The sequence below is a fragment of the Acipenser ruthenus genome, chromosome 46 (assembly GCF_902713425.1).
Source record: "Acipenser ruthenus chromosome 46, fAciRut3.2 maternal haplotype, whole genome shotgun sequence".
In the NCBI taxonomy this organism is placed as follows: domain Eukaryota; kingdom Metazoa; phylum Chordata; class Actinopteri; order Acipenseriformes; family Acipenseridae; genus Acipenser; species Acipenser ruthenus.
Genome location: NC_081234.1, coordinates 8,583,936 through 8,596,131, shown reverse-complemented (window position 1 = coordinate 8,596,131; position 12,196 = coordinate 8,583,936). Strand labels below are relative to the sequence as shown.

Genomic DNA, 12,196 nt, shown 5'->3' with positions numbered 1-12,196 from the left:
AAAGTGTGCATGTGTAATCTTAATTCAGACAGCTTGTGAACAATCCTGAAAATGATGTCACCCCAAACCCCTGCCAAATAATTCTATGAAACTCTGATAAGCGCCCCCCATCAAATCAAATTATTTCTCCTTTCTGTGATCGAAATGAACCTCTTGTGGAATGTGCATTGATTATTAAATATATATATATATATATATATATATATATATATATATATATATACCTTAAATTTTAAGTACACACACTTTTTTATGTGTCAGTGTTCCTTGTCTTTTAAATCAAATACAGTAAATGGGGGCATGTTGTTAGTTTGGAAAACATTTTCCTGATGCTTGAGTCTTTTCCATTGCACAGCTGCCATTCCTTCCTAAGCACTCAATGGACAATCCTAGGATCTGTGCTGCTGGTGTCTGTTCTTTTTGCTCTAGCTGCAGTACCAGCCATGTGGGCCAGGAGGCGCTAGTGCATTCTTCTTAAAGACTAGCTGGCTAACAAGCTTTATCCAATCTGCCCTCCCCCTCCCTCTCCCTCCCTCTACAGACCCAGCTGGGAAATCAGTTCCTGGCTCAACCAGATGTTTTCTGCTTGTGTGATCACAAGCTGCCGGTCCCTGATGCCCACGGTCTGGCTGCAGGGGAATGCTCAGCAACCCCGGGTCGCTCTGCCAGAACCTGGCCGGGCTGTTCCCTCCAAGAGGGCGTTGGATACAGTACCGCGTGAAACTTGGAAAGCAAAAGGAAGTCGAGTGAGAATGCAGCCTCAGTCTGGACTGCTGTCTCCACGGAGATTATCTCCCTGGCTAGTAATGGAAAGTAGTTCAGAGGCTGGTTTTAAATTTCGCCAAAAAAAAAAAAAAAAAAAAAAAAAAACTTGCTTGCTTGTTTAACCCCACGATGGTTTTAAAGTGAGCTGCACGGTATCTGATCTATCGCAGCCAGCTAATCGAGGCTGATGCAGAATTGCTACACCAGTTTATTTGTTAAAATGGGATAGATGGGGATGCAACATATTGTTTTGATGCATGTTCTGTTTTCATTTAGGTTTGAGAATTATCAAGGGTATGGGGAAAATGATTAACCAAAATGATGCTGTGACACAAAAACCAATATCCGAAAAGCATACAGCACCACATTTTAATGGCACACCCTACACCTCTTGCATCACGCAGTTCTGTGTCTATTTGGAAGGGGAGCATCATCTTAGCATGTCACCAGTGACACATAATGAGTAAGAAGTAGTGTACAAACATAAACATCCTCCAAAATGTCATTGACGGCTGGTGTGGGAGAATCGCAGCGCACGCAATCCAGCTGCACTGTGTGTGTGTTGTTTTTCAATAACTTTAAAGTGCTCTAAAGAGCACAAGGTGTCCGGCTTGCAAAGCCACATGCTTTTGTAAAGATAGCAGAATGATAATGAAAGGTTAATACAGCTGCTACTACTTTTTTCTTACAAGAATGTGAGATTAGAAAAAAAAGTGTATTGATAGTCCTGTAAATTGGGATATATTTTGCTATCTGGTTTTATTTCTTCTATTAAAGTATTCGATAGTGGAGGAGGCAGACCCAACGATTACTAGGTCCCGGGAGGCTCCACACTGCCCCTGTCTGCTGCAATTCTTACAGGTAGAACACGTTCAGATCGCTGTAGTTTTGTGGGTTTGCATTGCAAAGTTTAACGTTATCTTTTTTGTTTGTTTGTTTTGACCCCGTTTTTCTCCCAATTTGAAATGTCCAATTGCATTTTAGGCTCAGCTCACCGCTACCACCCCTGCGCGGACTCGGGAGCGGTGAAGACGAACACACGCTGTCCTGTGAAGCGTGCGCCGTCAGCCGACCGCTTCTTTACACTCTGCAGGCCCGCCGTGCAGCCGCCTCAGAGCTACAGCAGATTACAGGCAAGCCCGCAGATGCCCGGCCAGACCACAGGGGTCGCTGGTGCGCGGTGAGCCGAGGACACCCTGGCAGACCTAACCCCCCCCTCCCCCCGTGCGGCGCTCGGCCAATTGTGCGCCGCCCCCTGGGAGCTCCCGTCCACGGTCGGCAGTGGAATAGCCTGGACTCGAACCGGTGACATCCAGGCTATAGGGCGCATCCTGCACTCCACGCAGAGCACCCTTTTTACCAGATGCGCCACTCAGGAGCCCCCTAAGTTTTTTTTTTTTTTTTTTTTTTTGCAATGAATATTTGATTCCGTTCAGAACAAAAGGAGGGGGAGGGGGAGGGGGAGGGGGTGGGTGGTTCTGTGGCTGTCTGGGACTTTGAGCAAAGTCCAAGCTCATTGTGGATGGAATGTATCTGAACCTTTCTTAAGGACAATTAACCAGACGCTTTCAGGCTTGCCTGTTATCATGACTTTACTTAAACAAGCAAGCTCGCTTTAAAAAAAAAAAAAGAAAAGAAAAGAAAAAAAGAAAAAATTAAATTCTTGGCCAGCTGTGAGAGAGATTGGTTTCCTCTCAAAAAGAAGCAGTCTCCTCATATGAGCAGATTCCTGCAGCTGCAGAGATACCAAATACATTGTCTGCTCAAAACTACCCTCCTCATGTTTATTCCTTCTTTTAAGCAATTACCGAAAACCCTCAACTATGTCATGTACAATTTAGTGCTGGCGAACAGTAGAAACTGTCTGTTTAGATCCCCCAGACATTAAATAATTGGTAATATTTTCCATGAAACCTCATGTGGCTGTGTATGTAATTAATGTATAGACAGCTGGTTCTCGTTAATAAAATCAGGGCTCTGAAGACAGTTTGGGACAGTATGCCCCCACTCTCCTCTTTCCCATCCCTGGTAACAGGCTCTCAGAACCTAACATTACTGATAAATGTACCTGCAGGTTTACTACATGTACTGTATCTCAGGTCAGTATACCCCTCCTCTCTCCTCCTGTAAGGACTGCTCTCATTTAAAGGAGGGCTTGTCCTAAGGGTTCAGCAAGACGCAACAGTGAAACGACACGATTCGTAACGGGCATTTTAAAACTAGGGATAAAATTACTGAAAAAAAAGCCTAAAAAGAATGCAATAAAACATGTCAAAGAATATCTTGACCAACGTGCCAAAGGATATTTTCCTAATTTGCTTCACTTCCTTATCTTGCTCCTTTCTTTTCTAGGAATTTTCCGGATTTGGCGTTTCACCCGTACTGTGTCAAATTTACAGTGCAATGAATTTATTTTGGACATCCCACTGTATCTCAAGAGTTTTCAAAAGATGATTGATTATTTTTATGATTATTTTCAAAGGCAGCTAGATTTCTACCTTTCCATAAAGCAATCGCACGAAAGTAGGGCCCAGAAAACGTTAAAAAAAAAAAAGCACAAATCAGAATTTTTTTAAATACCAGCTCCAATCTTCTTCATTCTTGCACAGCCATTGCATGGATTAAGAGATTAGGAAGAAGAATATTATTTTAGTCTTGCACTGCCAAAACCCCTGTAGTTCTAACAAGTCTCTGAGGTGCAGTAGGATTATTGGCAGTGCTGTCCCATATTACAATGGCATTTGTTAGGCTCTTTAATTCTAGCCCCATTCCCTAAACCAGGTCCCCCCTCCTCCCTCCACTCCACAATGACCTCGCTTTGGGTCTCCTGGAAAGTCACCAGATCCAGTACCGGAAATAAAAACAAGGCACAGCTGTTCTTTTACATTAGTTTATATAAAGCAATGATTACATAGGAGGAGATTGTACTATAAGTGGGTCTATAGTACAGAAACTAGTTCAGCATGCTTAACACAGCTCCCCCCTGGGCCAGTCAACTTGAGAAGGTTCCTCTGTAAAATCAATTTAGAGAGGAGAAGCGGAGGAATGAAATTCAGCTCCAGTCTTAACCTTTAAATTATTGGCCCTGGTTACCGCTTGGGTTGCACGGTTGTTTTTTTGGTACCTGTAGGCTTCCATGAGTTTGCAATGGAAACAGTTTGTGTTGCGGGATCTCATACAACCTTAAAAAAAAAAAAATTCAGCTGCCTACCTATTAAAGATTTTTTGTAGAACGATGACAGGTCTAAAGAGTTATGGCATGGCTATCGGCATATGTTCACAGCTGTAAACCAGCCCAGGTCAGGCCACATCTGTAGGTGCAGACAATGAATCAAGCTGAACCTGAACTGAACCTGGGACATGAGGATTCACAGCTATAGGGAGAGGGATCTTTTTTTCCCTTTTTCTCATGTGCACCCCCCACCAGGTACGACCCTTTATAAAACAAACTAGGTAGACAGGCAGAGAAGATAGCAAGCATGAGCTCTTCTGCTTCAAATTAGGGGTCATCTGGAGAGATTCAGATCAGTCTGTGAGGGCAGGAAGATGTTTTTCTGCAAGGATCAAAGTGACAATTTCAAAATAAGAGCCGGATAATGTCTGTGGGGTCGGAGGAGTAAAAGTAAGGAAAAGGAATCGTAATTAAACATCGTTAAGGGTTTCAGGCTAAATTTGGAAACTGTGAGGGATGCTGACGAAACCGGGATATTAAAGTGAAATGAGAATTTTTTTTTTTCTCAAATCAATGTTTTATTTTTATATATAATGTTTTTGTGGTTTGGTATCTCTCCTCCCTCTCTCTGCCTGTTTTTCATGGTCCTGCCAAAACGCATGTCAAAACAAACGTGCTTCGGTTTAGGCGTTAGAGATTTATCTCGTTCTCTTTTCTATAGTGGCGTAAACGCAGTGGATACAGGGTTTTTAATGCAGGGTTATACGGTCGTGCAGAACTTATAAGCACCCTAAAAATGCTGAAATCTTGTTAAAAGACACTTGATTTAACCTGAGGTGGTCTGGCGATCTTGAAACTCGTTCTCTGCTTTGCAGTGTGAATGCACACCCCAGTGCAATGTGCTCACAGCGCCACGTCCAGAAAAGTACGTTAAAATAATTTAAAAAAATTAAAAAGACCTCGCTCAGGGTGTCTCCCTACCTGCCTGCCTATGTGTGTCTGTCAGGCTGTCTGTCTGTCTGCCTGCCTGAGACATGCGTGTGAAGACACCATTATTAAAGTATGGATCCAGGTTTACGGGGGCAGTTTAGGATTGTGGTTTGTTTTTTTAAAACCCTGCATTTACAGTGCATTCTGGGACTTGTAGTACTATCTTTTTAACCCTTAAAGGTAGAAAGGACTTATGTGTCCCACAAATAAAATGATGTTAACTGTCTGATTTTTGCAATGAGGGGCACTGGGTTTAAATGTACTGACAGGTTGGATCTGGTCAAAGAATCTGCCCCCAACTGTCACAGCAAACCTGAAGCCACATGGTTTTCACTCTAAAACAACAGCTTGATTGCAAAGGGTCCCAACTGCACCACGGCTGCCTGGTCCGATTCAAACTGGCCCAGCCCATACTAACAGGACCAGAACCCATCTCTCTCTTAATCCAGGGGCTGTGTTAACCAAGCGTTCGTCTCTACAGTCAGATATCCGTACATTTATTAACCAACAAAAACAAACACAAAGAAAGAAAGAGAGAACAAAACATTTGAAACAAGCACAGCTTGATACAATATAAACATGCCATGAAATATCACTGGCTTTTACAATATGCAATAATTTACTACACCGGAGACACAGAGGAGCCCCACCTTCTAACTGGACTATCCTCGACACACTGGAATGCTTCCATCCGGTACATGGTAAACATGCAGTATAAAATATATACATCGTGAACCCAACAGGTTATATCTTTTTTGCTTTGTATTTTTTAACCCCATTGGGAGTTTTCTTTTGCGGGCGTGACGTTGCTACAGCACGCCCCCCTCAATCGCCCCCCTCAATCCGTGCAGTTACACATCTACTCTTTAAAAACCACTCCAGAGCTCACGGTGGTGCAGCCTTTTCAAAGTTAAGTTAGTAAGTTATCCGCACTAATTTCTATAGTGTTCTTGAAGAAGCTCTACGGCTGTTGCCCGAGCTCGCATCACATGCCAACGCATTCCCTTTGTAGATCTACAGCCCGCAGTGAACCAGTTCTGAGCGATCCATGCTTGCTTTTGCTTCTTGTCTGTCCCTGAACACAACGGCTTTGCTGCCAGCTTGTCTTCCGACTGCCTTTTGCTTTGCAGAGCTCTGACCATGCTTACCCTTGCGTTCAGGCTGTGCCACTGAATTGCTCTTGCTATTTCTCTTTCCATATTTGGGCAATAAGGCGACCCTAGCTCCTTGTTGCTCCTCTAACCTCTAAACTACAAACCCGTTCCTGTCGATTTGACTAGTTTCAAGAAGCACTCACCTTCAATACCTCCAGGAAACATGCATATAGGTATACTGTGACACAGCCAAAAAAACAGTATTAGCACAGCCACTAAACCCTTTCCCCTTCATAAAGCTGCCTAATTCTTCTCAACTTTTTCAATTTATTTTCGTGTTACGCACTCACCACTTACATACACCAGGTAATAGTACATTAAGGAAAAATGCATTGCTCTCTGTTCAGAATCTCTTCACCTGCTTTTCCTCCTAATACAGCCAGAACAAGCAATCTTAAAATCTGTCGCCAGCGGTTTTCACAAAAACTCTCTTTTGTTCCCCAGCTCATTACTGACATGCTGTATTTCCAGTCCCCAGCCTGGGCTGGTTAGCCCTGCCTCTGCCCTTAACCCTCTCTCTATATTCAACTGGAGCTCATGCCATCCCAATTACAGGTAGATCGTGCCCTTAGCGGACAAACACCCCCAGGGAGCTTTGCAAACCTAACACAGCTCTACGGGGCCAATGAAACAAAAGCCTGATTGAAAATCTGAAAAGCTAACCGGTCTCTGAATTACAGGAGACAGAGAACTGCGTGATGAACAGGACTACAGCCCTTCAATAGAGACCTAGGGACAGCCTTGCAGGCCTTTTCGTAGTTCTGCGCAGGATTCCAAAGGGGATTCCAGAACACTGTTTCCTTAATCAAAAATCTGAAGCGTTGAGCCTCCTCTGGGGTAAAAACAAGTTTCTAGCAGACCTCGCAATAGCTTCAGCTCATTATCCACCACAAGCAATGACACAATCATCCAAACAAGCGAGGATCCTCTTACTATAGCCAATACCTTGTATAGAACCCAGTTTGTAAGCTAACCAGCTACATCGACCAGGCCCCCGTATGATAAAGGCTTCCAGTCAACCCCTGAACTCAAGGGATCCTTAGAAGGGACTAGGAGGCATCGTGACCAAGCATTAATGCCCTCATGAAGTAATCTGGTCATGTGTGTATATAGTACCAATGCGGCTGTACCATTTCTTTGCCCAAATGAGAGCAATGCTGCTAAGCACAGGCTAGACTTGAATGCTGCCAAGATGTGAGGTTAAAACAAATACATGAAAAGATCTATATTCTTACACTGACAAAAAATCAAAACTGAAGTATAAGTGATTGTTCGCTTCATGCAGTCCCAGAGTTTGATATCCGAATGGGAACAGAAAGCCGCGGTGAGACGCGATGACGGCAGCTCTCGCCGATGGTAAAAGAGATTTGCAAGCAGCCCCCTCTCCGGTGCAGTGTCGGCGCTCCCTGGTGGTTGGATACAGGCGGTGCAGCTGTCGGTTGGCATGAGGAGGGAGGGAGCAACGTCAATGCTGGGTAAGGCAGCGGGGCCGACATGATTTCCACTTTTCCTTCGTGCAAAAGCCACCATGTTGACTGTTCAACAGAATTCGAACTTTTGGTTAAAAAAAAAAAAAGATATATAAAAAATGATAAAATGAAAAAAAAAAATCTATACAAAATAGACACAAAAACTAAGATGGAAGAACGTCAGCCGTAAAAGATTATAGTATTAAACGTCTATATGGAGCCCAAAAGGTGATCAATAGTGGTTTGGTATTGGGATAATATTACTTCCTGTGAATGCAGTATTTCCTAGTCTGCATGCCACTGAGGAAGTGATGCTGCGTCCTGCTCTCTTGAAGTCCTTCCGGGTCACCTAGAGTGAGGGTCGGGGAGGAGGGCGGTCCGGGGGTGGGGCTCTACAGGGAGGCGGAGCCACAGGGGGAGGGGGCAGAGCAGTGGTTGGTGCTTGAGGAGGAGCCTGTGGAGGTGGGGGCAATGCATAGGGAGGAGTCTGAGGGGGAGGGGGAAGGGGAGGAGCAGGGGGAGGTGGCAGGGAAGCGAGAGGGGCGGGAGGTGGGGTAGGAGGGAGGGTGGAGGTGGGGGAAGGCGGAGGGGAGGCGGAGGGGCTGTGAGGGGGGGGAGGGAGCATGCCCTGGGGGGGAGGGGGGGTGTAGAAGGGGGGCGTGTAGATGGGGGGCGTGTAGATGGGGGTGCTGTGGTTGTAGATGGGGTATCTGGGAGGCGGGTTGTTGACTCTGGTAAAGTTGATACATCGTCCCTGGAATGAACAGACAGGAAGGAAAGGTTACTGTCGGACACTGTTGAGTAACACTGTGGATATTCAGAGACAACAGCCAGGTCTTGTGACTTCATTCTTATCTAGCTTAGACATATTTTCTTCAAAGCCTAAGGCTTGTTTTGATGTGTTATTATTATGCAACATTTCTTATTTTTCATGCGTCTTGTTACTCACTCAATGAGACATTCTTGTCTTGTAACACCCATGCTTCCAGAAACATCTACTATAAACTATAAACCCAACCCTGACATTAAAACCACAGTTTTACCATCAAGCCTTTAGCTTAAAGTCACTCTCAGATTGCAATACTGCGACAACAAGCCCTGTCTATAAGCAGGGGTGTCCAATCCCAGTCCGGGAGGGCCATTCCAGTCCAGGTTTAATGAGATAATGCACTACTTCAGGGTCTAGATGGAGCTTTCATTGGTTCAATTAAACAAGAACAGGGTTGGAACAAAGACCAGGAGTGGAATTGGTCTGCTTTGGCCACCCTATCTGTTTTGAACAGTGTAAATCCGAATCAATCCCTGAACTACAGACTGAACCGTCTACAGCACAGTTAGTGAGAGTGAGGCCCAGACAGCAGTGTTTATGTATTACGAAGCCCCTCTTGGGATTGTCTGTGCTGGGGTAAATCAAGGACATCGCACTGGCAGCTGAGCCTCTGGCTGTGCACACCCAAACTATCCATCATCCCGTCAGTGATTTCTATTACAATATAAACAGCCGGGGCAAGTTCGCTGCACCAGCGATGAGAGGAGAAACCGGGCTGTCAGCTTCTCAAGGAAAATTCACGTCTTCCCCACTTGATACTCAGTCCTTTCAAGACCAGCCTACTTTTCTTTTCCGTCATCACCATGATACGTCAATGTTTGTGGAAGACCCTCTCCCCCCTCCCTCCCTCTTCCACCAACACAAACACTACAGCTATGGCACAAAGTTTGGCATCACCTAGAATTTTAGGATTGTGATATCATTTAAAAAAAAAAAAATATTAACATAATTTAGATCTTTTATTTACCATCATGTAATCAAAGAAACTACAAAATGGTATCTCAAGTGTCTGCCGGAAGCCATCATAGCAGTACAGTATTTCACGTTAGATTTCGAAATATCACATTTGTCCGTTTTTCGTGAAGCATATGGGAAAACTACAAAGCGGCGTGGAATTCAATATGTTAACGTAACGTTATTCAGCAGGTTTCGTTCGACTTGATGAAGCACAATCAGTTCATTCTATAGGGGGATGTAAAACCTTGGGCCAGAGCTGTGTAAACAGTAGACCAGGGGTGTTTTAATCCCAGTCCAGTGGGCTGTTCCACTCCAGGTTTAACAGATAAAATGACATCATTAACTGTTTCAGGGATTCAATTAAACAATTTAGAGCAGGGTTGGAACAAAGACCAGGAGTGGAAGAGACCGCTTTGGCCAGCCCTGCTGTAGACTCTCGCTAACCAGTTGGAACTGGACCAGATTGAGGATTTGTACTGATCATGAACTGTATCATACAGAGATACTGGTCTAAGCTTCTCTTTATGTTACTGATGGTTACATTTCATAAAAATACAGAGACAATTGGCTGCAATTGCTTTACACCATTTAATAAAATTGTGGTATTGAAGTTTGCTTTCTACAGCCACTATCACATTAAAAATAAAACGTTCAAATGGACGGAACGTATGTCATTGAATTTTTGTAAGGTTCATTTCGTATGTCTAAATACAGCGCTGTTTGTGTGTTTAATAGTTCTGAATGGAACTTTGAAAAAGCACAGCCAGACCGATGGAGAATGGGAAAGGCAGAGAGAGAGACACACAGAGAGGGAGTGTGAGGCTCCCTCAGCACATTCCTGTGGGTCTGTGGTCCCCCTCGCCAGTGTCCCTGCTGGAGGGTTACAAGAGCCCTCCACTCATTGTTGGTCATTACTGTGGATCACGTCTGCTGCAGATCTCACTAATTAGCCTGCGTTTGAACCTCAACTTCCCGCACACACACACACACAGAACGACCCCACAGAGAGAGGTCACAAACAAACTGAAACGCAGACACTAGCTGGCTAAAAAAAAACCAAAAAACAAAAACGTCATCTACTGCAGCATTTAAGAACATTAGAACAAGTGAAAAGTTCAGAACCATCAATGCTTGGCCGGTTCCTAGTAGCCAGTTGATCTCAGAACTTCGTCCAGTTGGTCCTTAAAGGATCACAGAGATTTCAGTATCAGCGTGGCTTGATAGCCCATTCCATACCCTCACCACTCTCTGTGTAAAATATAAGTGTCTTTACCCTCTGGGAAAAGTCTGTGCAGTGCTTAGAATACTGGTTAAGTGGTTAACGCCTTGTTTTTTTCAAAGCATTATATTCTTATTTTAGCGTTGCATAGAGCTCTCTTTTCACAAGGGTGGTGGTCTTACATGCTGTTAAAAAAAGTCTTTGCCACCAAGAGTCATCGCAGAGTGCAGGCTCAAATCCAGCGTCTAACAAACAAGCAACACAAGAAACGATTCGTTGATTCCTCACCTGCAGCTCTGGCTTTGAAATGATCTGCGTAAGATCTTAAATCGGAGAGGAGCTTAAGAATTAAATGGCAAAGACACTTCGGGTAGAACGTTTTGAGTTGAATTTATGGCGTTTCTTTTAGCATTTCTAAATGTAGCACTGTCGAATGTTTCATCGTCGCGGAGGATCTTCAGCAGAGGAAAAGGCGGACCAGTTAAGGCCAGTAAGGAAATGGATTTTCAAGTCTTAGTTGGCACTGCACAGTCTCAGTTTCAGCCACGTTTCCATTAGCACCATTCCACACACGTGCAGTACAACGCATGGTCATCACACGCTGAAGCCTTGATTTCGCCATGTGTTGATCGCGCATCATGTAGGCAGTGAGGATGGTGTATAAAACTCAATCTCATTTCATTCCTACATTCAGCTGGGCCTGCCCGTCAGTTCCACCTCGCTTACTCACAAACAACAACAGTTTACTTGGTGCAACTTGAGTGCAGCAACTGTAACATTTCTAATTGCCCCAAAGGGGGGCATTTACTGGAAAGATCTTTCTTTCTGCAAACTAATTTGTAGCACTTCCTGCTGTCCCTGGCATAAACCATGTAGTAACGGAAATGGTGCCAGATCATAAACACTGTCTCAGCACTTTACTAACAGCACTGAGTCTGAGAACTAGCAGCTCTGAGGTAGCCTGTACTCATTATCACATTTAGAGCAGAGTGTGTTTAGACTAGTGCTCATTAATAAGGTGCAGGGTGATGACAGCGCTGGAGAGCTGAGAGTGGAGTGTTTAGACTAGGGCTCATTATTAGACTAGGACTGAGAAACAGAACTTTTCACTTCGGCAATATGGGATCTTTATTTTGGCAGCTGGGAGATTTCCAGATTATTATTATTATTATTATTATTATTTTAAAAGGAAGCTGCTGTGATCTTTTCAGAGTGTTCTCGGATCGGAAGGGAGTTTTATTGAAACGCCGGATCTGCCAACGGAAACAGGACCCCGAAGAGTGACCACATAACCAGAACCAGGACAGACACGTTCCGCCAAATTCACACGACTGCCCTCCGAAAGAGGACGCGAGACACAGCACTGCTTAATATCATTTACACAGCTTGAAGAGCAGCTTGGTAGGGAAATCAGATTCGTTTTGTGTGTTTCGTTCGTTGCACCCTTTATAGGACTCAGAAGTTTGAAGCACCTGCTTGGTTTGGTTCCTGTAGAGCTCTCAGAATTCTGCCTGTGCCAGCCTCCATCTGGTACAGCAGGGTGCAACCATTAACCTGCTCCCCCCTGCAACGCTCTGCCCCGAGTGTATGGATCCGCAAGAAATACCGCATTCATCAAAAATTAACTATACCATTATTTTT

General features: G+C 44.4%; 1 protein-coding gene across 1 annotated transcript in view; it reads right to left on the bottom strand.

Annotated features, from left to right (window-relative positions):
- Positions 1 to 5,407: 5,407 nt before the first annotated feature.
- The window catches only part of LOC131720961 (anthrax toxin receptor 1-like), a 33,992-nt gene continuing 27,203 nt past the window's right edge, over positions 5,408 to 12,196 (bottom strand). Inside the window, exon 18 of the mRNA XM_059013540.1 lies at positions 5,408 to 8,304. Coding sequence (XP_058869523.1) covers positions 7,900 to 8,304 — 405 coding nt within the window. The 3' untranslated portion in view covers positions 5,408 to 7,899. The remainder of the gene's footprint in view (positions 8,305 to 12,196) is intronic.